The sequence below is a fragment of the Nematostella vectensis genome, chromosome 3, assembly GCF_932526225.1.
Source record: "Nematostella vectensis chromosome 3, jaNemVect1.1, whole genome shotgun sequence".
Taxonomy (NCBI): Eukaryota; Metazoa; Cnidaria; class Anthozoa; order Actiniaria; family Edwardsiidae; genus Nematostella; species Nematostella vectensis.
The window spans coordinates 18,939,049-18,962,652 of NC_064036.1; the positions used below are offsets into that span (position 1 = coordinate 18,939,049).

General features: G+C 41.1%; 1 protein-coding gene and 1 long non-coding RNA gene across 7 annotated transcripts; one reads left to right on the forward strand and one right to left on the reverse strand.

The window, feature by feature from the left end:
* Positions 1–172: 172 nt before the first annotated feature.
* Positions 173–23,441, reverse strand: LOC5504265. Of its 6 annotated transcripts, XM_048724435.1 has the most exons (15): positions 23,184–23,441; positions 22,759–22,983; positions 22,277–22,337; positions 18,852–19,132; positions 8,876–9,763; positions 8,175–8,406; positions 7,121–7,468; positions 6,391–6,684; positions 5,916–6,007; positions 5,439–5,607; positions 4,940–5,187; positions 4,410–4,541; positions 3,733–4,154; positions 1,666–3,130; positions 173–1,394 (listed from the first exon to the last, which is right to left on the reverse strand). In XM_048724435.1, the coding sequence occupies exons 3-15, from the start codon at positions 22,335–22,337 to the stop codon at positions 1,359–1,361; spliced, it is 4,668 nt and encodes a 1,555-aa protein (XP_048580392.1). In that variant the 5' UTR covers positions 22,759–22,983; positions 23,184–23,441; the 3' UTR covers positions 173–1,358. The 6 variants fall into 6 exon arrangements, with proteins under 6 accessions (XP_048580392.1, XP_048580393.1, XP_032228435.1 ...); XM_048724436.1 differs by lacking the exons at positions 22,759–22,983; positions 23,184–23,441 and adding an exon at positions 22,426–22,614; XM_032372544.2 differs by lacking the exons at positions 22,759–22,983; positions 23,184–23,441 and having other exon boundaries at positions 22,277–22,613.
* Positions 9,770–10,872, forward strand: LOC116611903. The gene is made up of 2 exons (XR_004293714.2): positions 9,770–9,933; positions 10,175–10,872. It is a non-coding gene; the product is annotated as an uncharacterized LOC116611903 (long non-coding RNA).
* Positions 23,442–23,604: the final 163 nt, after the last annotated feature.

The following is a 23,604-nucleotide window of genomic DNA, read 5'->3' on the forward strand; positions in this document are numbered from 1 at the left end:
GTGGTCTGGGCTCGTTGGTATCTATGACACCAGATCCAATTATTGACAGTAGTATTGCACTCTTATTCGAATGCGAGGCACAAGTGATAACAAAAACAATACACAAATAACATTCACCTATATTCTTTCTAATTAGGCGCCTGCAGGAGTATGTGAGAAAATACAAGAGGTCTTGGTGGAACCTTTTTATTTGTATGAATGTTTTGATAGTTTGCATTTGAAAATATGTTCTTTTTTACGTCAAATATACATCTATATAAAAACTAGTGCTAAAATTACCATAAAAAGATGTGAAATAGAAATCATCAAGATAAATAACATCGATAAAGTCCAGATTGCAATTCAAGCAATATATATATATATATATATATATATATATATATATATATAATTCCATCTCGGGAATTATAACTTTATATCAATTTTTTCCATTATTAATTTCTATTAATATTTGATTTTGCTTGATTTTGGGTCTGCCCTGTAATACCCAATAAAAATGAATGTTTTTTTTTTTTTTGTGACTCAAGACTTCTGTTCATGAAAACGAAAGAATGAATGATCAAACGAGAATGTACAAAAGTGTCCTCTATATGTACAGGGTACATGTACACCATTATAAATGGGCCCCTAAGGCGTGGGCCTTAGACAAGACCGTTCACAGCATGCATACAAACAGGGAAATCTACTTTACATATCCAACAGGCGCGAATCCAGGAAAAAATCTGACCTCAATCAACAGAATAAAGACTTACATTTTGCGAATACGTCTGAATCCGCGCCTGTCCTACCTACAATCAGCGACAAAACATGTTGAAAATGACATCTAAAAAGTAGTCTTACTCGAACAATTTACAATTTGGGAACTTTTAATATCTCACATCCCCCTCCCCCCGACTCAAAGTTGCTGTGTAGGGTTGTCAGTAAAAGAATCCAACATTGATTTGGGGGAGGGGGGGGGGGGAATGGGAGGGGGAGGGGAGGATATCAAAGTCACTATGCTACGTAATTTAGATTTCCATCTGAAGCTGTATTTGAGCCGTAAAAATTTTGAACAGTTTTGTTGCATCGCTGATTGTAGCTTTATCCATCGATCTACTATACATGTCAAAGCCTGATCGATCTACTTTGCATGTCCAAGTCCTATCTACTTTACATATCCAAGGTCTATCGATCTTGTTGACATACCCAAGATCGATCTAGTTTATAAATCCAAACTTGCACTTGCACATCATATCATAGCATACTAATGAGCTTGCTGACTGAATATGAACTTCCAAAATTAATGTACCAAGGAAGTGCGCGCGAATGCAATACTTCCATTTTGTGTCTTTCTTGACGTATAATCACCCAGAAAAACTTCACTGTTTTGTGCTTGCAAGAAAGTCTTCAAAGTCCTAGAACACACACATTAAAAAAATCAGCCTAAATATTTCTGCGCAATGACGGAATAGGCCAGAAGCTATCTAAAACCTGAAGCTGGGGTGGGGAGAAGGGTGGTGGTGAGGAGAATGCACAAAATGATAAAAGAAGAAGAGGAGGGTGTGAGAGTGAATGGTTATGGAAGAGATGAATGGGAGAGGAAGTGAAGAGGTTTATTGCGGGTCGGAGAAAAAGGCTTTGGTTGATACAGTTTGAGCACCTGCCAAATTACTGTAGATGTCTTACCTTGATTTGAGATAAGGCGGTGATAAGGCTTGGCCGGTGGTCCGATCCCTTATACGAAGACCCATCCGCAAGACTGCTTGACGATGTCCTCCGACACGGGATATCAACAGCAACATTAAACACTTCGGTTTTCTTTGGCGACGGCGACGTCAGCTTTCTCCTCCTGCCTTCAGCCGCCTCGGACGAAAATGAGTTAAATCTCTCGTACCCTTGAAGCGATCCATCAGACGAACTCGAGTCTCTCTTATCAAGACCCCGCCTCGCACTTGGCGGAGACGCATCATCGACAGAGCCTTCCGACGAAAAAGAAATTCTCTTCCTTCCCGGGACTTTGCGTCCTCCCATGGGAGAAATCTTTTTCAGTTCTTCCTCCAGTGCTACGAGAGACGCTTGCTTCTTCGACCCTTTACGCTTTAGACCCGTGTCTAAGGAGGCCGTAGAGGATTTGAGATGGTCAGTGCTGTCGTCAAAAGACTCGTGAGATGATATGGAACCCTGTGGTGAGTGTTTGAACATTGCGCGACGCTCTTCCGGTGTTGCGCGGTGACACACTGATTCGCGCTTGACAGGGAAATCTCTTGCAGATTTTGTTTTTAGTTCATTTATACTGCCCATGATTTCAGCCTCTTTAGTTTTACTCTGTTTAATATCGTGTTCAACGTCGGCAAGTTTAACTGTCACCTCTTTAAGTCTCTTTTGCGTGCGAATAATTTCATCTTTGTCGGCGACGACTTGCTCTTTGCCAAGTAACTTCTTTACGGTGCCTTTCTTCTCGTTGATCTTTTCGATCTTTTTTTCGAGAACTTCTTTTTCTAAGTTTAATGAATTACGTCGTTTACGCAAGAGAGTTTCCGCCTTGAGAGCTTTCACCTTTTCTTCTTCTGCTAATCTCTCGTATCTGTCCAGTGCATCTTTACCAGTAAACCTTTCCTCAGAGATATCAGACGATAAAGACACTATCGAGGTTGCTCTCTTCTTCGCATGTGAATCACTTCCCGCTTCACTCAGCCTCTCCTCCTCGACACTAGACTCTTTTTTCCTATCAGAGGTATCTGAATTCGGATGAGACCCTTGTTCCTTGAGAATGGCCGCAGCAGACTTTTTCCAGTTTGTTCTCGCTTTCTTTACCTTAACGTAGCGCGTCTGCCCAAGGCTCTGAAGCATTTGCTGCTCCTGTAACAAGTTCAATACTTCCTCTAAGGAGGTTGCTTTTTGTTGATTTAGATTAGGAGAGCTTTCGTGACCGGTTCGCTTCGTCAAATTGCCCTGGTCGGGGGACATCGCTTCTCGGATTCTACGCAGCTCTAGAAGGGATGCCGACCTCACGTTGTTGTTGTTCTTAGTGTCGGCCAGCTTGCTACTAAGTGCAACGTCTGGTTTAGACTCATTGCGGTAGCTTTGTTGTTTGAGTTGAGGTACAATGCCGTTAAGAAGATCAAGCCCGCTCTGCTCCGTGGAGTCATATCTGTGAATGGCGCAAAAATATTGACATAAGAACATAGAGGACATGAATACGTCAAAACAGAATCATAAAGAAAACATAAACATTGACATAGGGACATAAGCCTGGTGAGCCATATCTACAGAAGAAACAAAAAACATTGATTAAAAAAACCGAACTCAATATCAAGAGACTAGTGAAGAGATTACAAAAACGTTCAGTGATTTCCCTAAACTTTAAAAAATTTGAACATATAAAATAGATCTTAGTGATTTAAAAAAAGGTGGACTGAAGGCTTGGAGTAATTGCAAACGTTTATACGCCAATAGGAGATGCTAAACGTGTGTATTACCTATTTCTGATTGAATGGTATGACTAAAGAAACTACAGACAAGCTTCAAAATAACTAGTTAGTATTACTATATAGACTGTAGATGAGCTAAAGAATAACTAGGTGGTCTTCGTAGGCGGGGTGGAATCAGGGAAATAATTCAACACTCCGACAAAGGACTTAAGCTCAAAAAGTCAGCGAAAAGCGTAAAGCATATCATGTCAACCTTGTGTTCATTTATTTCCCCTCATCTGACATATTGGGCTGAGTTTCCTAGCATCGTTTACTAACGTACCCGCAAGACTCCAGTTGCAGCAGCTCTATCCACTTAGTCACGTCTAGGTCGTTGTCGGTGGCTAAGCAGCATTCCATATTCTCCGAAGGGATCTTTAACTCAAACGCGAACGGCTTCCCTATCAACTGCACGCGCGCAACCTTACACTCTTTCAGCGGGATGGTAAGAGTCGGTGACACGTCGTCCACATTGTCAAAGAAGTGCAATTTCCCTTGTTGTAGTACTCCCCAGCGCTTCTTCCACATGCCCGTGCTGTTACGGAAGTGCAGACATGAAGTGTGCTTGATCCCGAATAAAAGTGAGGCGGCAATTCCGAGACCTGCGAAAGTCTTACTGCGGCGCTTCTTGGGTGAGAGGTCAAGCGCCGCCAGCGCGTTGGAGATCGTGCGGCGTAGTGGACTGCCTCTCCTGCGATCTCGGCCCTGTAGGTCCAAAACATAATTAGTATCGCTAATTCCAAAATCCAGTTTGGGTGCTTTGGGGAGTTTAGCATGCGTGTAAGTGTTTATAGACCTAAATAATTTATACCTTTTAAAACCAATAATACTGTTGTGAAGCAAAGTTTACCGAGAATCAATTAAATAGGACCACCAAGAAAGATACCCATTCGAAATAAAAAAAAAGCACAATTGTATTAGGGAATTATTAGGGAGATATTCGGGCGCTGTTCGTGTTACCGAGTGAATCGCGGATTGGGGGCGAAGCCTGTCAATGCCACCAGCGGACCGTGATCGGTGAATTGGGAATGTAGCCTTCGGCTTGAAATCATCTTCGCTCTCTACGCTTTCAACATCACCTGCGGTCGACGGCTAATGACAATAAAACAGCGTACGATTGGTGATAGAGCAAACGACACATAATATACAATGGGTACTAAAGGATTACAAGGCAGCAAATTAAAGTTGCATAACATTTTAACAAACATGAAAATATGACGATTAAGGGTGATGACAATAGTGATGGCGGTTATGTTGATGGCGGTGATGAGCTGATGAATATGGTGAGTAATGTCAAAATGATTAGCTTGATGTTGACGATTATGATGAGATGATTGGTATTGGTGATGATGACAAAGACAATGATGATGACAAAGACGATGATGACAAAAGGCGATTTTGATAACTATGTACTTACCAATGTTATTCATAAAGGCTATAATTGTGTTGATGATAATGGTAAGTGATGATCAAAAGTGTATTTTCCTTACCCGTGGCGAAGGGCAGGAGTCCATGACTATCGGCGACACTGGGGTCGATGGCAGACTCGCGGCGTTACTCGACCTGTCCGCTTCTCTACTGAACACACTGTCAAAAGAGTCGCCACCTATCTGGGCGCGCCAAGAAACCTTTGATTGAGGATCTTCATCGAAGGAGTTTTCTTCAGTCAGCGGGCGCTTGGTCGTTGATGGCGGCGTCAGAACTGCTGCTGATATTGTTTCTTTCCATTCCATGAAATCTGAAAAGCATAGCCATACAATGTCAAAGAAGACATAACTTCCATTAGAGGCGACTCGGGTCTCACGTACGCAGCTCAGAATGCGTGTTTCAACTCGAACAAACTTGTGTAAAAAGTTGAGCTCGTTGTTGGTATTCCACATAATTTAAATAAGAAATAATGGTTCATCAGCAACTTAACTGACATTCTCCCTTAACAGTGTCCACGCCGGATAATCGACCCAACCCACTGAACAAAACAAGAATACGCACCTGTCTCCGTGTTGGCTTTGAGATAGACGGGTTCACCAGCACTTCTCCTAACAACCATCATTAAGGGTTCGGTGTCAGAACAGTCCAGTACAATGCAGTTGGCGAGGCTACACTTGAACACTGTTGCTGATTCATCTCTCATGTACAGCGCGTGACGACTGAGCCGTACCTTGAGATGGAAAACAGCACGGTGAGCAAACACAGGCTTGCATGGAAATATTATCAAACTGTGTAAAATCCGTATGCATTATTCGCCGTTTCGGTATACTGCCTTAATTGGGGCTCCTCGTGGTTATTCGTTATTAAAAAATAAAGGCTCGGTGATCTGAAACGATTTTACATATTTTATAATCAAAAGGCTTACTATCCAGGAGTAATTACAGAACGGTAGCTGAAAGCTACCTCGCTAGGCCTCTAATTTGAATTTTCTATTTCCCTACAGAATGAGATCTAAAAAAGTTTCTTAGATATACTAACCGAGCAAGAAAGCCAATTTTGTTCCACTTGACGATAGAGGGTACCCTCCATTATTGGCCCTTCGCTCAACATGTCTTCCTCGTCTTCTGCAGCTAAACGATACATCATATTAGTCACTACTGGACAAATAACGGGTATTCACAGACGGAAAATAAAAACAAATGAAAATAGATTTGGGAAGCTCATCGCCCTCCTTGCAGCTGGATGCTGAAGATGCTGAACGAGAGCGCAGATGCAACGTGGTTGAGTTGAAGGCATAGAGGGCGCCTCAGGCAGCCGCCATGCGACTCATGTCTGACCACGGAACACAGCTTAGAACGAAATTGCTGTATTTTGTGGTGTGAGGAAAACCGGAGAGGGGAAAAACTGACCTCACGTCGAGTGGTAAAAAGCAACCCAGTGGTAAGAGGCAAAGAATTCACAGAGCGACGCTCTGCCAACTGCGCCACAATGCCGACAATCAATAGATACTAACCATCGCCTTGAGCCCTGGCCACGGCCACAACTCCGTCTTCAACACCGTGATGTGCATCATGTAATGCCTTGGCATCGGACGAATGTTTAGTCTTCCCTTTACCGAACTTGTGCGCAAGTGCGCCAAGCATGGAATTGCGCTTGGGGAGACCGTGGTGTTTGGAGTCTTTTCGAGGAGAGGACTCGCCAGATCGCTTGGGGTGTGTCTCTGTGCCCTCGTTTTTGCGAGTTTCTTCCGGAGTGTCTTGAGAAGAGAGTCTAGTAAGATGAGAGTCGTCTTCTTGCTGAAGAGCTGCTAGGGGATAAAGTAAAGGTGAGGCAGCTAATAATGCTTTCTTTTCTAAGGCTATCTTTATTTGATGGAGAATCCAACTGACAACAGGCTAGACATTCGCATGTAACGGTAACTATCCCGGACCTGGTGTATTTATGATAATCCTTAAATTACTTGATTAATTGAGGTATCCGGTTTTTCAGGAAATGTCATCATGGTAACTTTCATAAAAAAAGCAGACGTTTTAGTCACACAGTAGAAAAGATCGTTTAGTTAGAAAAAGAGTAAAAGTGTTGGATCTTCTCTCTAATGATGGAATAGTACCGGCGTACTAGGTGAGTTGGCCCTGCAACTTTTGGAAAATCGTTGCGACTCTTTGGGTGCTTTGAACAATACACAATCTTCATTTAAAAGCAGTATGGACACTCGTGTGGGTGACAGTTGTATTATAACCTACCTTGCGTCTGCTCCTCGATCCACTTAGCCTCGCTATCGAGCACCATAATCCACTCCTCAAGCTCGGCGTCATTTTCAGCGGCAAACTGCAGATCCTCTTTATCGGCAGTGAGTATAAACACAAATGGCCTCTCCCCCTCCCCCTCAGGGACCATTGTCACCTTGCACCCTGCTAACGTCAGCTCGAGTTCTGCCAGGCCGACACCAAAATCCTTGTAGCACTGCAAACTGTGATCCTTCACTACACACCATCTGTTTTTCCAGGAATGCCCTTTTTTCCTGGACAGGTACCCAGAAAATGTGGTGGTGCTGCCACCGGCCTCACGCTGCGCTCTGTCGTCTTTTTTGCCTTGGGATTCAACAGGATTCCATTAGTGTCCATCTGTTATTAATTTACGTGATTGAAATACCTAGTATGACGCACTGTTTCCGATCGACTCATTCGAACGAATAACTGGACCAGATTTTATCAAATATTGTATTTTAGAACCAAACGGCAAAGAAATATCTGAGTTTTTTTTTTTCATTAAACGACATTCGACGGTGGTTACTGTGATGGCGTACAGAATCAGTCATTTTATTTTTGCAGTATTTGAAAGAACTATTACAGTTTTACATAATGGCTTGGCAGATAAGAAAAGATTTATAAAAGAAAACTATTAGGAGTACGCAGGGTAGGGGGAAGCATTTCAGATTTTTTTTGCGAAGGAACTAACAAGCAAAGGCCATACCACTTTCTAGAGCCCAAGCTAGGCATACCTTAGTTATGTTTTCTTTTAATATGAAAGACACATTTGGGGAATCGCGAAATAATAATCTAAAACAAAGTTTTATAATTAATTTACTCGGCTCAAATTGAAAATATCCCAATACCTTTCTCAAATCAGCCGATTCAAATGGATGCTTTTTCACACTTGGTACACTTTGATAGGATGACAAAATATGGCGATAATAGAGACCCTTCAACATCTAGAGAGCAGGCGAACACATTCTCTTTTGACTAGAAACTTCCTTATGATAGCCTTAGGAGCTAACAAACAACTCTATCAGCTTACCCTTCTTGAAGAAAGAGCTCGAAATCTTGGACTTAACCTTGGCAGCCTTGGAGGAGAGCGAGTTCGCCAGGGAGCCATGTCTTTTGATGCGCGGATGAGCGGACAGGTCCGAGGTCGATCGCATTCGGAGATCAAGCTCATTATTGAACGAAAGGCTTTTGCTCTTAGTTCCCGCGCTTTGTCGTCTGTTTGCGGATGAGGTGTTTGGCCGCTGAAGAATGTCCGGGAGACACTGAAACAATTGATAACATAAGACTTATCGATAGCATAATGCCCCAAAACGCCCCAGGGCAAGCTTTGCTTAGATTATTTAGAGAGATGCCGAACTTCTTCAGGAAGGTAGACAACTTTCTAGACAAAGATTAGCGGCTTAGCGTCAAAACAAGATTAAGGTCCTTCTCGCTTTTGTATCTTACACTTTTATCTTTTATCCTTTAATCGGCGGAGACCAAATCGATGTCTGCAATCGCTTGAAAGGATTTGACTGCGGGTTTTAAAAAGGGAGCCAGTACATAGGAAAGTAACTAGTTACTGATTTCTCACAAATGCTACCTCTATGTTGTTTGCTTATCTCTCCGGTTTGCCGAATGAATCGGCGAATTTAACACCCTTCACGTGCGAAAATGTGGATTGCTGTTTTATGGTAATAACATCGCAGTGCATTCTGGACAAGCAGAACATGCCCCCTTACGTGATTTTACCTCTTGCAGTTCCTTAAACGATTCCTCTTCCGCCAAGCCTGGCGACAACGAAGAGTCCATTTCCGGTGACTCGTCACCTGTCACTCTCACCCTTAGCGGTGGATAAGTCTCGCCCATCTCATTTACCCCATGCCACGTCCGGCGCTTGTGCACGTCGGACGGTGCGTCCAACCGGACGGCATTCATATCGTCACATAATTTAACGTCCGAAGATTTATTTTGCTTCGATGTAGTTTCCGAATGATCACCGCTAGACCGTACTAACGTACTGAAGGAGATTTTTCGCTGTGCTTCCAGGCACTCTAAGGAGAGATCTCCATCATTGAGGTTTCTAATAACGTGGTTTATAACATAAATCCATTCCTGACGCGATTGCTCCTCCGTAGTGGCAACCGTTATGGCGTCCTTAAGTCTCGGTATCGAGAGTGTTATGGGAAACATTCTACTGCGCTTGCGGTCTGTAGGGATTATCTTAGCGTTTTGTAGCGGTATCTCGAATAACATCTTCTCGTCAGTTCTGTATTTGAAGCACTTAAGGCAACGATCGGTGATAGTCATCCAGCGCTTGTGCCAGCCTGGTTGCTCTCTAACATACAACACACCCATGTAAAGCTCCCCATTCTCATTCAGTTGCAAGTGAATGTTCTCCAAGTAGTTCTCGATATTATCCCCCGTACTATAACCGTCTTCGCCGATGTTTATGTCGTTCTCCCATTCGATGAACTCGCTCTCGGAGTCTGTAACATAAGTGTCGCGTGATGAGTTATCTCGAGTGTCGACCTGAAGTGCTAAGACGTCCTCTGATTGGGAGGTTTGAGTGCTGAGATATACGCCACTTTCCTCGGTACTGTCTGTACCTTTGCGCCGAGGTCTGGGCCTCTTCGCGGCCTACAAGAAAACAGTAACTACGTTAGCTATCGTATTATTGCACCTGTGTACCATGAACCGCACAAGGGACCTCCCCGGGCCCTGCTCTGTTCTCAGTGACACTTCGATTATAAGATTTTAACTTAAGAGGGTCAAATGTTGACATCCCTCTAAGGTACTACTTGTCACAGGTAGGTGAAATGAAAGTTCAAGCTTGGAGCTCGGCAACATCTGAGTATAACGTGGAGAGCGCTGGCTCTTAGTCGCATCAATTTGAAAGAGCACAAAATACCTTGTGTGTTTATAACATATGTAATACAGACATGATTAGAGATTATATTTTAGGGATACTGCTCGTAACGCACAAATTATAAGATTGAAAACCTCGAAAAATAAATTAATGATGCTTACTGGCGCATTTTTTTATATTAGTAATGGAAGCCACGTTTGTGTCGAGCCTGTGCCGAAAGTACAATAATAGAGGATGTGATGGCATACTAGTTGGAATAGAGGTCGCCCTCGTATTGACTATGAGGCAAAACCGGCCATACCATGCTGATGAGTCATAATAAGGACGAAACAGCTGTCAATGGTTGCCGACTGTGCTAGCGTCCCGTCTTGGCCCGACTGATGCCAATGTGTGTGCTAGTGTGCTTTTAAAGTTCACAGAGTATCACATTATACTCATGTACCAAAGGTACTATAATACATGGTAATATAAAAAGGGTAATGAAAAAGGTACTGGCCTACCGAAATATTTTTCTTCAAAAAAAAGAATCTGCTTAGTTGTCGACTATTTTCTTTCAAATTTCGTATTCATATTTAACTGTCGTCGCAGACAAAAGGGTCCGACCCACACAAGCAGATAGAGGCTGTCCGGTGGTTTTGTTCTTATTGATGGTAAAGTTAAACACAATAGACGGGACACATCCATAACGGAGCAATATTATACAAACGTGACATGTGCGACACCTAGAATATGCCCTACACGCGTGGAATGTCCTCGCGGCTATGAAAAGACCCTCCAGTGTCGACTGTACACGATGGCAATTTGTCGGTAATTATTTTCAAGTTACGTGTTGCGCTGCATAGGAAGTTCAACTATCTGATTAAACAACACTAATATTTGCCAAACAACACTGTCGGTCAGTTTCAGCGGAGATTTCGTCAAATGATCATGAGAGATGGCCATACGGGAAGCACCTGGGATCCCTCGATGCCATCAAAATCACTAAAATAATGCAGGTATACACTCTTTTATAAGAACATCGCCCATAGTAAGACCGATAATTTTCTTGCCGTTCTTTTATATCACTGTATATAAAAATATAATACCCAATGCAGTATTAGAAGATAATAACAATACTATTTAAGGTTGTTATTATGAACACAATTTGATTTTAGAACCCATCACATTAACAAAACAATAATTCGCTGCTATCTGAGCCTCGGCATGTTCTTAGAATTAGGAGATTTCATGAAATCTCAGACTGGACGTTCTGATAGAAAGTTTATATAAAGACTTTAAATTTGTTTAATCTAACAAAACTACTGCATTTACCAGGCACTTGAATGCGTTTTAAAACATTTCTCAGAAGTTTTAAAGAAAAAGTCTACTTCCACACACCTGGGTGAAAAGAGCAGTCATATTGATCCAGAGAATCAATCATTGGTCGCGTCCTTATCGCGACCATTGATAATGTCAATTGCTGTGTAACCGCGATATAGCCGTGATATTATGTTCATATCGAGTAGATATAAAAGATTATTTCTGAGCATGCGCACGGGAGAGGCAAAGATGTTGAAATTCCTAAGGCACAAATTCAAACGGTCAAACTTGAGATAAGTGTCAAGATGGAATATCGTGTAAATTAGCAGATACTGCACAGTTTACGTGGGTTGGACAGAAATGCATTTTTTTAGCCTGTTGGGCGGATGTTTAGTGCACTTTTTGGTATAACCATAGATTTGAAACCGCGTGGCTATTCTTAGGTGGATTTTCCCTTTTTTATGTTTACCGACCATAAAATATCTGTAAGTTCTATGGCTTTAAGTATTAAATACACCACTATTCACAAGTAAATGTTATAAACATTCTGCAATAATAGGTCTATATTCATATTCAATGCTCATTATGTAAACAAACTAGGACACGTGTACCATAAATGTGAATTCTGATCAAAGGTTTTTACGGTAAAACATAAAAAGCAAAACAATTGGAAGATTCTCCATATTCGTGATAACTACGTTTAAATTCCGGATGTATACTGCTGTGAATTTGCCGTTAAGCCGGCAGTGAATGTGGATGATAACATGGAAATACTCAAACCAAGTCAATAAAAGACCTCTCCCGCCCAGCCATTATACAGCGATTAAGTATTTATAGTAATATACTCTACCGAAACGAAGAAAATCACCTACGATTGCCCATCGCCTACCTTGAAACACACCGCAGCGACGAGATACATCGTATGTACCATGACAATACTCGAACATCCCGACTGAAGGCCTTATATACGAGTTACAGACCTTTAGCTCAACGTCTGTTATCGAAAGGGCACTGTCGGTGTCGCGCGCTTTTTATTGGCTCGCGTGCGTCGCTTAGTGGCATGCGTGCAGTTCAACCATACCTCACTCTGATTTTTTTCATATAAAAACACTGAAATTATTAGTCTAAACAGATTTGACCTTTTTTGAAGTCAGTAAATTAGCCTTCAAAATAAATGATTTCCTCTAAAAAGTTGTCTCATATGTTGTCATTAGTAATGACCTAGTGTGTTTATGATAACAACACTAAATCTAACGATACTCTTTAAGTTTCAATAAAAAGTTTTGATCGACTCACAGGTCTATTTACTTGGAATTGCTCCTTAATCTTCTCGGAAACCATCAGGAAAGACAGACTTCTCTTTCAAAGAACTATTTGACAATGTTGTTTATCAAACAGCACCTTAGGTGACACGGACCAACATAGATAGAGTGCGATATCTTGGGTGCCCCGCCAGGGTACCTCGCACCAGAACTCGTACTGATAGACTCCAAAAGCTTAATTAAATACCATGGCCCTTTGAGTAAGGGATCTCCCGATCTTCCGAGTGCGTCCCATACGTGAATTCGTCTGATGCCCTCACCAAAACAAACAGAACAACAAAGGGCGCCGCCCGATGTCTGCTAAATCCATTGAGTTTTACAAATCCCTACCTAATCACCTCGTTGAGTCTTTTCGGGTAACCGATACCACAGGCGGGGATAGGATGCCTCCTAGGCGTATCAATTGCTACAAATTCAAACTCTTATTAATACGAATTTTGACAGAGGAAAAGGCTTGAAAGGACTGTTAGGGGGTCAGCACTGGTCAGCGTATCCGCCGGAAGAAAAATACCCCAGGAAAGGACCAAGAGTGGCTAGAGTTGAGTGAAAGCTGTAAGAGTAATCACCAGAGATGCTGTTGAATTATCATGCTGCTTCTCAGGACCTTAGATGCCCTCATGATAGCATCCATAGCCCTTCAGGAGAAAGAAGGCCTCTCAACGGTTTTCTAACAGAAAGATTTGTACACAAATGTACAAACACAGAAAATCCCTCCCCACTCTATATCAAAAAGAAATCTAAACACAGTAGGGGGATTTAAACTTAATAACTTAACTCAACATTGATAAAAATTGATTAAAAATTGCAACTATAATATTCGTTCACTAACTTATCGCGTTGGACTTCAAATGTTTGGGTTGATACGGTTATCTGAAAAGCGTTTCATTTCATTGTTTGAAAAGCTCTGCGTGCGAATCACCTACAACTTCCATCAGCTTTTCTAGCTGTTACATCCTACATAATAATTAGTACGACATGTTTAATTGCAATCAAGCATTTGATGTGCCAGCGGCGTAGCCAGGATTTGTAACAGGAGGGGGGCACAAGGCCCTTTCAAGGCATTCTCTTCCGTATTTTAGATAATGTCTCGTACATTTATTGTCTTTCTGGCTGCTAGAAGGGAGGGGGGGGGCGGGCCCGCTTGGCCACTCCCTGGCTACGCCCCTGATGTGAAGATGTAAGTGTGGTAGCAAGATAAACAAGTAGTTTCTAAGTTTCCCCACTATCTTGCTTGGTAACACTTCTTTGTATACGAAGGCAGGAGTCAAGCGAAATAAGCATTCTCTAGATGGGCACAAAACACGAAATAGATGCTCTTATCAGACGACAATAAGATCCATCTTACAAGATAAGCTCTTATACTCGTGAACGTCTGAATGTCTCACAATCTTAGTAAACATTCATAGAAAATACCTATTCAAGACAGAGGAAACCGGGCTCCTCTGAATGTAATGTCATCTTATCTTAAGAGTTCAACCCGGAGAAGTTAATTACTAACCTCATTTCAAAAAGAAGTAAAAGCTGACAGGGTCAGCAGTGGTCAGCGGTTATGATCCTCGTGTACGCATGGCTCAGCGCACGCACACGTGTCTTGTCAAAATAATAAACAGGAAAACACGCCGGTACGCGCAAAAACTTATAACATAGAAAGAATAATAAACTTTATGAGGAGAAGGAACTCCAGTTGCCACACACGAACTCAAACATGTTTAAGTGTTATAATGTCAGTTAGACGCCATAAGCATCCTCGCGGCAATATTTATTTGGTTAAAATTAGCTATTTCCGATAGCAGAGATTTCAATAAAAAACCTGAAACGGCAAAGTTCCTTATTCGCGCGCAAGTGTTCAGCTATCGGCTGTGGCTGTTATAGTTGGATTCGAGTGTTAACTGAATGGAAACATGGAATAATATCGTTTTAAACTACATAGGCGCAGGGCAAGCTAATGAGACAAAATGGCGACGAAAAAAAGATTTGAAAATTATAAATGCTTGGGAAACATAAGAAGATTACATTAAACTGTTAACGGAAACACCTGAAATCCTGCCCCACAGAAGTGAACTTTAAAAGAAAAATTTGAAACAACGCAAGGTTGCTTTATATATTATATAATTTGGCAGTTCAATACGGGGACATACTTGCCTTCGTCAGGTTTGAATTAATATTAGAGTGGCATGTTCGCAACTTAAATGTTAAAACTCTAAAGAATAATTAACTAACGAAGCTTTTCTGTGGCCAGATTCAAACAGACGAGTGGATCATTTCCCCCTCGCTATTTTACGATAAAGGAATGCAGAGTGCTATGCGCAGGCGTTGAGCAGTCTCCGGCCACTTACGAGACTTGTATAACCCTGTCAATAAATAATCCAACAACTTGACAATCAATTCAAAGGTCACGACTGTAATGTAACAACATACAAAAGATATTTTTCACATGGGAAAGCCCATTGATGTAACGAAAACTTAATTACAAGTAGTAGGGGAAGTGAGAGATGATGGATGGTGAACGGACAGGAGAAAAGGTCAAAGGAGAAAGAGCGACAAGAGGGTGAATAGGGCAAGGGATTACTCACGCTAATGCTCTTCTATGTAAGATACTTTGAGAAGATTTTCTTGAAGGAGATAAGAATAATCCACACACAAATAGAAAACGTGGAGTGTGTGGGCTGGGGAGATTTCGACATAGGTCATGAGATTTTGAAAATAACTACTTAAAAAGCTTTTCATCAAACATCAGCGTCAGTTCTTAATGAATAGTTTATAGTTTCATTTTTTTTGATTATTCAATAGCCCTCTACTTGGAGTCCAGTCATAAAGGATGATAAGAATTTGGGAAAGATTTCAGCTGCAGCCATCATAGGGGGGGGGGGGGTCACTAGATCAGGGTCACCAATATCTTGCCGACTCTGCGAGTTAAGAGGATATACAAAAAGGGGAGATTACAAAGAAAACAACACTGGATAACCCAATGGCCTAGAAGATGTTTAGATCGTTTGAGTTTTGTTAACGCCACTCGATAGTATTGGATTTTAGGTGGCTCAAAAAAGACGTGACTGTTTCGGGGTAAAGACTTGAGAATTGTTTTTCGCGCGTTAAGATGACACGCCGCCTTTTGGAAGAGAGATTCTTGAAGTGCGAGTCTGCACGGGCCTACGGATAGTTAGGAAGATTGACGTGACGATCATACGCACGACATCACGTGCCACACTGCCTACATCATCAGCCAGCGTTCGCTTACATTGGGTACCAGACCCTTTAGCTTTTTTCATTCGCTTGTTTTTTTGTTTGTTTTTTTCGCGAACAAGCGAATGTACAAGCTACATGTTGGAATACTAGTCCAATTATTTGCATTTTCCTCTAGTACCTCAGTGCGCTAATCCGCCACTCTAGACAAAACCCACGATAAACTCTCAAACGCAGAAAAGCGGTTATAAGAACTAGGGAAAAGCGATAGAACTAGGGGAAAGATATAAGCAGCAGGGAAAAGCGATTATAAGAACTCAGGTAAAAGCGATAGAACTAGGGAAAAGAGATATAAGAAGCAGTGAAAAGCGATTATAAGAACTAGGGAAAAGCGATAGAACTAGAGAAAAGATATAAGAAGCAGGGAAAGCGATTATAAGAACTCAGATAAAAGCGATAATAAGAACCAGAATTAGGGAAAAGTGTTATAAGAACTAGAAAAAAGAGATATAAGAATTAGGGAATAGAGGTATAAGAACTAGGGCAAAGCGATTATAAGAACTAGGGAAAAGAGATATAAGAACTAGGGAAAAGAGATATAAGAACTAGGGAAAAGAATTATAAGAACTAGGGAAAAGAGATATAAGAACTAGGGAAAAGTGATATAAGAACTAGGGAAAAGAGTTATAAGAACTAGGGAAAAGAATTACAAGAACTAGGGAAAAGTGATATAAGAACTAGGGAAAAGAGATATAAGAACTAGGGAAAAGAGATATAAGAACTAGGGAAAAAAGTAATTAGAACTAGGGAAAAAAGTTATAAGAACTAGGGAAAAGAGAAATAAGAACAAGGAAAAAAGAACTAGGAAAAAGAGATAAGAACTAAGGGGTGTGAGGGAAGGCATGAAAGAGAAGGCACACGAAACACCTACGTATTAGGCCTGATAAATCGTCATTTTTAGAGCAAGTTTTTACAGTGAATAAGAGCAATGGTTAATAAGAAAATACAAAGAAATTGATAAAGCAAGGGATTCAAATCTCAACTAAAGCAAACGTTCGCATGGCTCTGCGCAGACGTGATTACGGTGGATTATAAACTTTTGCTTTTATCAAATCACTTATTAAGATTTAACTCGGTACGTTTTCTAAACATATCTCATACATTAAGTATTTCAGGAAACATTTTCTGATATGTTAATGTCGACCTACATTTAACTGTCACTAAAATTAGCGTGTTGGACAGCTCTCCCGTAGAGAAGGGACAAAATAAACCACATTAGCGGCATTCTTACTATTTTTGCTGCCAAAGATAAAGCAAATTACAAAGTCTTTATCATTTTTACTAATGGATAGCAAATTTTCATCGCTACTAAAAATAAGGCAACGTTTGCATTATTAACCTCTCACCGCAACGAGAAGCTTTTTGCGAAAGTATTTAACATTTCCATTTGGGTCATATATCTTTGGCATAAAAACATTCCTGAAACATTTAAAAAAGCAAACTTTACGGCCCATTGGTCTAATCACGATCTGAGAAAAGAAGGTTTCAACCCAATACTTTCTTTTAAAAAAAAGACAAACCCTCTTTACTATCAGATTCATTATAATGTTAGGGGAAAGAGGGGCTTTCTTTCTAAAACGTGAAAGAATAGACTATTTTCTTGCTGATGAAACACATAGTCAAAGAGTGGTCAAAAGCAAAACAAAAGTGAAAACCATTATATACCTCATAACAAAGGAGTAGTCCTTTTCTATTGTCTTTTATAATTAACCACAAGATTTTTACGATATTCGTATCAGCTTTGCCTTGAATAAACGTCAAGACTAACAATCAGCGCTCACACAGCGAAATACAATAGGGACGCGCCTCATATAATTCAGCGAGAAAGGTAAACATTCCTTCAATCACGTTGTCATAAACAGAATCTCCTGCCATTGATTTAGTGAAATGGGTTAAATTTAGAATCACTTAGCACTACTAAACCAGGCGAGAACAATATAGATAGATTCAAAAATAAAATAAAAATTCTTTAATAAATTGCCATCTGCTATGGCATACTAAATGGGCTTCTTTTCTATTTGATTTGTTTTTGCTCAAGGGTGGGATAATAAAAAGAGGCGAATCGCAGTTTATCGGAGGGACAGGATAACGGCGAAGAGAGATCTGTATTATATCATGATATTAAACCACATCATACTCAGTAATGACAGATGGCGAAGCACGCAGGGTTGCGTTATTCAAGCATGATACGAGTCGCGCCCGATCGCGTATCTATCCCACTGAATACAGCAATAAAAAGTAAGGGATCAACAACTTCAGTTCCACCGGAATTAGATTATAGTTGTCAACAATAGTTAAATTGATGTTTCGCTTTTCGCGCGCATTTTGGTTTGTGCTATGCAAACTGATATTGCTCTTTGTGACATTTGCGTAGTGTTTTAGTCATTGGGAGATTACTTTGTAATCATGTTGAAAGTTTGCAGTAGAGAAAGCACATGAGCGAGCTCATAGACACTGGTTACGGTAATTATATTATTGCTGAAGGCGACGAGCGAATGAAAATAAACAAAGGCATATCGAGGTGCTAACAGTTCATACAACACATATGCTGCCATTTCGGCGGTAGAAAACATGATAAAGTACTCACCATAGTAGCTTATAGAAGCGGGGAATCCTTTACAATGGCTTAACCTTTCCTTTAACCGCCTAGTACCGGCGATTTAAACGAGTCTTTGATACAAACGTGCGAAAGTAATCTTTAAAAATCGAGCTAAATCTGTTATCTGTATTGAATAAGACCATATCGAGCATGCAATGTATGAATTTTTCCCACGGTATCAAAATATAGTCAGTGTGATTGCATCTTCAAGCGCTTCTAGCATGCAAACCTTAGGAAATTATTTATTTTGCACACATGATCGATCATACTCGATGCGCACATTCAGACCAAAACATTGAGCATGTATTACCAAGAAACGTTTAACTTGATAATAATCGCAGTTATTTCTCATTAACGTAAACACTGTCACTTGATAAAGTCTGAAATAATCCCTACCTTCTCCCGGAGGCTTCTCTTGGAGGATTCTTTATTTTTCTCAACTTCGGAGTTTGAGTCAAAATCAAACCGGGTCACTTGAAATTGCGGTGTTTCCAAAGACTCGTCCGATACTTTAATATCAAGGAACTCTTCATTTTCCTGGGGGTCGTTACCAGTTTCTGAATTTTCTAGCAAGCTAACGTAGTGTAATCTCAAGTTTTCACCATTATCAGAGAGTTGTTCGTCTGATAGGACGTCTTTGAGGAAGCGTTCTATTCCGGGCAACGCAAGATTTACAACTGCAACACAAAATACAATCAATAGAAAATCAGTTTATCACATTAAGTGAACAACGACACAGAGTCGAGAACTTTTAATAACCTTGTCCTTCAATTAGTAGTTCCTCTCTGTGTTTAGGTTCAAACAAAGGCTCAACGAGTCACTAAAGTTATTCTACTGTGACAAAGTTAACCAGTAAATTTACACATAATATTTCTGTCTGATAACTCAGAAATAAGATGCTGGGGTACCTTTGAGTCGCTGTTGCGGAGTTAAAGTGTTAAAGAAGTGTTCAACGTTCATAGTCCCTTTCTTTTGGTCGATTCCCGTTCATTCTTCATTTGCTCTTCACACTAAACAGCTTCGATGCTGTTATCGTTAAAGGTCATAACACGAAACACAATACGCTTGGGGGAGGGCAATCATTTCAGAGATTTGAGCCACTGAAGGAATGTACACAGCAAACCGCACACTCCGAACACCCGGCTTTCACAAAAGAAGGCAAAGAACAGAAGAGTGTCTGGTCCTTCGCATTTCTTGAGGGGGTCGAAAAGGTCTAATGTTGGGCCCTAGACACGTTTGAATTAACAATTCTTAATCTAAACAAGTTTAAACTTTTATACGGCACTTATTACTTAAATTGCGGTCATTGCGCATGATCAGTAGGTTGAAAACAATGAAAGTGTCAAGGTTTTGTCTCTGATTGGTAGGCCACATAAGGCGCTGTATTAGTAATGTTTAAGCCCCTGGATAAACTCTATTCTTCTTTCACACTAGAAAGTAAATATATCACACCAACATGAAGACAATAACACAATGTAAAGGTAACATGGATTTTGGGTTTAGAGTCTGTAGTGGAACTTGCGAATTAGCATTGTCCAGAGTATTACTGCATATCCATAACTCATAACTCATTGCGATTGTCTATTCTCCAAACGTTTTTACCGCGACGGTAAGAGGGTTTTTACCGATGGTTAGAGGGAAAATATCATAAGCGTAGAATCAGAAAGATTCATCCACAATGCGCTGTCATAATGTCCCGTCGAAAGCCTTATGAACCAGTTTTATCCCAAACATGGAAACTCTACTAAGACTCTGGTTTAGCATTTCATCGTCCTGCTAGCCGGTTCTCTGGAGATTCGGGATCCCGGCTAAAACATTAGTTTCTCCCTCCGCACAATTGCTCAAATACTGACTCCGGACATTGATACCATTTTTCATTACATATGGCTCAGGGTGAATTTATAGAACTTCGCTTCCATTTTTATTAAAAAAAAGGCATTCGAAAAAAAAGAGAGGGGGCGAGGGTGCTGGAACCAATGAGCCCGCGGTAAAAAACGAAAACATTTTGGCAATTTGTTGTCATTCTCCTTGTTGCATAAACATTCTCCTGTTTATTTAAAAGCTCAATGAGCATTTTTAGGGGAGGGCTTCTCGCGCTCGCGCCGCTTTTCCTCGCCTACACAATCGCGCATATCAAGTGACGCCAAAACGCTGAGGCTCTTGGAATAGCATGGATAGCACTCAATGGAGAAAACGTCTTGTGAGATTTAAGTAAAAAAAATGATGATAGCACCGCACGAAACACAACACGGGGATAAGCAGGGAGAGGAATTGCTACGAACTCCACAACAGACAAAACGCTGAGACGGCGTTCAACGCTGCTAAACGGGTGTAGAAGAGCCAAACGCTCACGTGTATTTGCCAGTGTGTTTTGCCAAGTATGACCTCGTGAATGCGGTGATCGACCCTCAAGCTGTGTTCTTATCGAATCTAGACCCTGTCCAAGAGGGGTGCTTATGAGCGCTTAGCAGCACTGGCGCCCTACTCACTGTCGGCATTTTGCGCTGTGTTACCAGCAGCGCTAAGAGCTATTTGGAATGCTTTTGAGAATTACATCATTTGGGAGACTAAACTGAAACTTAAAAGTTGAAAGTCTATACAGGCCAGCAGGTATCAAAACTTTACCAATCTTTTTTTTAAAGGAAGGTCTTGGAGTGTTTTGTAGCTTTAAAATGTTCTTAAATTTAGTGTATAAAAAATATATTATAAAAATGGTTCTTACTTGCGAACATTTCCAAGATTTCAATATGGTGGATTCCTCCTTTACTAAACCGTAGAATACTGCAAAGATCTCTATAAGTTCGAACTTGAATAACCATCTTTCTCAAGTTGCTTTATAGACTCCTGCCATCACCTCTGTCAGCTCTACCTTATTGATCGAGGCCCTCTGCAGAACGTGACTAGTTGTTTTATTGCTCGTGACTTCGACCTCTGTCTGGTCTATCAGCTCATTGTATTGAGGCCCTCAGAATAACGACCGAGTAGTTATTGCTCGTGTCTATCGAAATGATTGCACCCACCCGTACCTTTTTTTTTTAAATCTCAGCATTTAAAAAGAACCTGGCAATACTTAGAAGAGAGTGGCTTTTACAGACTATTTTTTTTATCATACAACAAATGAGATCCCCCGCTCCTTACCACGTGACGCGTTATGAACGATATGCACTAACGAATGCGTGTTTTGCCGCAATGACCGGCAAAAGGTGAAATTGCTGGTCGATAACTACTCTTTGTTTTACTGTTATTGGCATCGTGACATTATTTACTGGACATTGGTCTTGCTCTTGGATCTATTAGGAAACACCAAATGCTACGCAAAGGACATGCAGAGGCAAGAGAACTCAAATGGTATCACAAATAGAACTCATATGATATCATAAAGAAAACTTGCTTGCAGACAATGGAGATTTTGACCTTTTGCGCTAATACAGGCAGCATAATCAAATTATTATCATGAATTACAGATCGTAACGGCGTCACCCCTCACGGCATAGAGACTCTCACTGCCTGAGGCGTACCCCCTTCACTCGTGAAATTGCATTATTATGCTTCTGGTGGTTATTATCAGGAATCTTTTGGCTCAAAAGCTACAAAAGTATGTCGCCTTTTCTTTTTTTAGCCAGATCAACCTGTCAAACTGCTCAATTTCCATTCTAGATCATTTTGTCCATGTCTTAGCGTAGATTGTAGAAGGCTGCTAGGAATATTTCCTAAAAGTAGCCTTTATTTACTTTGAAGCAAAGTGCTTTTCGGGCTCTCGAGTCGAATCAGCACCCGCATCAAATCAATAAACAGCCACTTACTAACGACTTCTTACTAACCTTTCTTTGGAGAAGTGTCGCTAACGGTTTCCTCATCGCCGCGTAACCCATATGGACCCATCTTGGGTGAACAAAAACAATCGTGGTCACCGTAATAACAAACACAACTTTTCAATCAATCTTGCATAAAATTCGCAAACTTCTCGCACCAGTGCTAAGCCAAGTAAGCTAATTGCGTGAAGTTAGGAGCCCGCTCTTTCGTCTCCTCACAGATAATATCGCTAGCCCACATGATTTATTGCTCGAGTTTCTAAAAGCGAATACTTTTTCACCGGTCACGGAAACTATTATAATGACGAAACAATGCTGTGTGCCCGATGAGCGAATTGGCGTCACGTTCCATTACATGACCTGTCACGTATCTGATGATAACGTCATCTTTGTTCCTGCCGACTCCTACAGGCTTTGTTTGGCAAATAAATTATAAATCACTCCTATCACCCAAGCTGGTTTACTAGCTATATCTTCATAAACAAGGATACCTTTTTTTATGTTTCAACTCGGATTTCCGTGACCTGATTGTATTTATGCGTGGATGATTTCATGACAGAGCTTCAATATGCGGGGCAAGGTTCTGTCACGCAGCGAGCCAAGGGCGAGACTTGGACGGTGAGTCATGTGTGGACACGGTCAGAGGAAGGAAGCAGAGCTTATTATAAGAAAGTAAACAGCACATCTTCGTCTTATCTGAAAATAAGCTTCACGAGCTGTAAATAAACACATCAACTATCAATCATCAATGGTTAGCGACAGTAAATGTTTGAGGGAGAAAGACTTTTTACAGCCGCTATTTGGAGTGACACTGACAAAGGTCTAGCATATCTAAAAAAAAAACGTTGATTTTGATGGAAGCCATAGAAACAGTGGAAAAAAAACCAAGATGCACAGAACCAACGCTCATACTTACACAGAGACGAGAACGCCATGAGAATACCCTGTGAACACGAAATACCCGTGCATAACAAAACATCCTGCGCACACACTAGCTTATATTAACACGACACACAAGAACACTGCGCACACTCAAGAACACCCTGCGCACACACTAGCTTATATCAAAACGGCACACAAGAACACCCTGCGCACACGAGAACGCACATCAGAATGGGCTCAGTAGTACACGGATAACTCACTAAGAAGGTCTGAGAGTTCAATCTTACGGGAGAAAATTGCAAGGTATTTGCAAGCGTGTCTTGAAGATGTGTTAGCAGCTAACGAAATTTTCGTTGCGATCCTGCAATATCATCAGGCCACCCCGAGCGGTATTCACGGCCGACAACCAGAATGCACTGCGCGGGTTATGGCCTGGGTACTGTGCTGGTCTAAGT

Coding starts and splice junctions, on each gene's coding strand:
- LOC5504265 (XM_048724435.1), bottom strand. CDS start 22,337: ATGGGTCCATATGGGTTACGCGGCGATGAGGAAACCGTTAGCGACACT. Junction 19,133..22,276: donor CGACACTTCTCCAAAGAAAG/GTTAGTAAGAAG, acceptor TTTGTGTTGCAG/TTGTAAATCTTGCGTTGCCC. Junction 5,188..5,438: donor CAAAGCCAACACGGAGACAG/GTGCGTATTCTT, acceptor TATGCTTTTCAG/ATTTCATGGAATGGAAAGAA.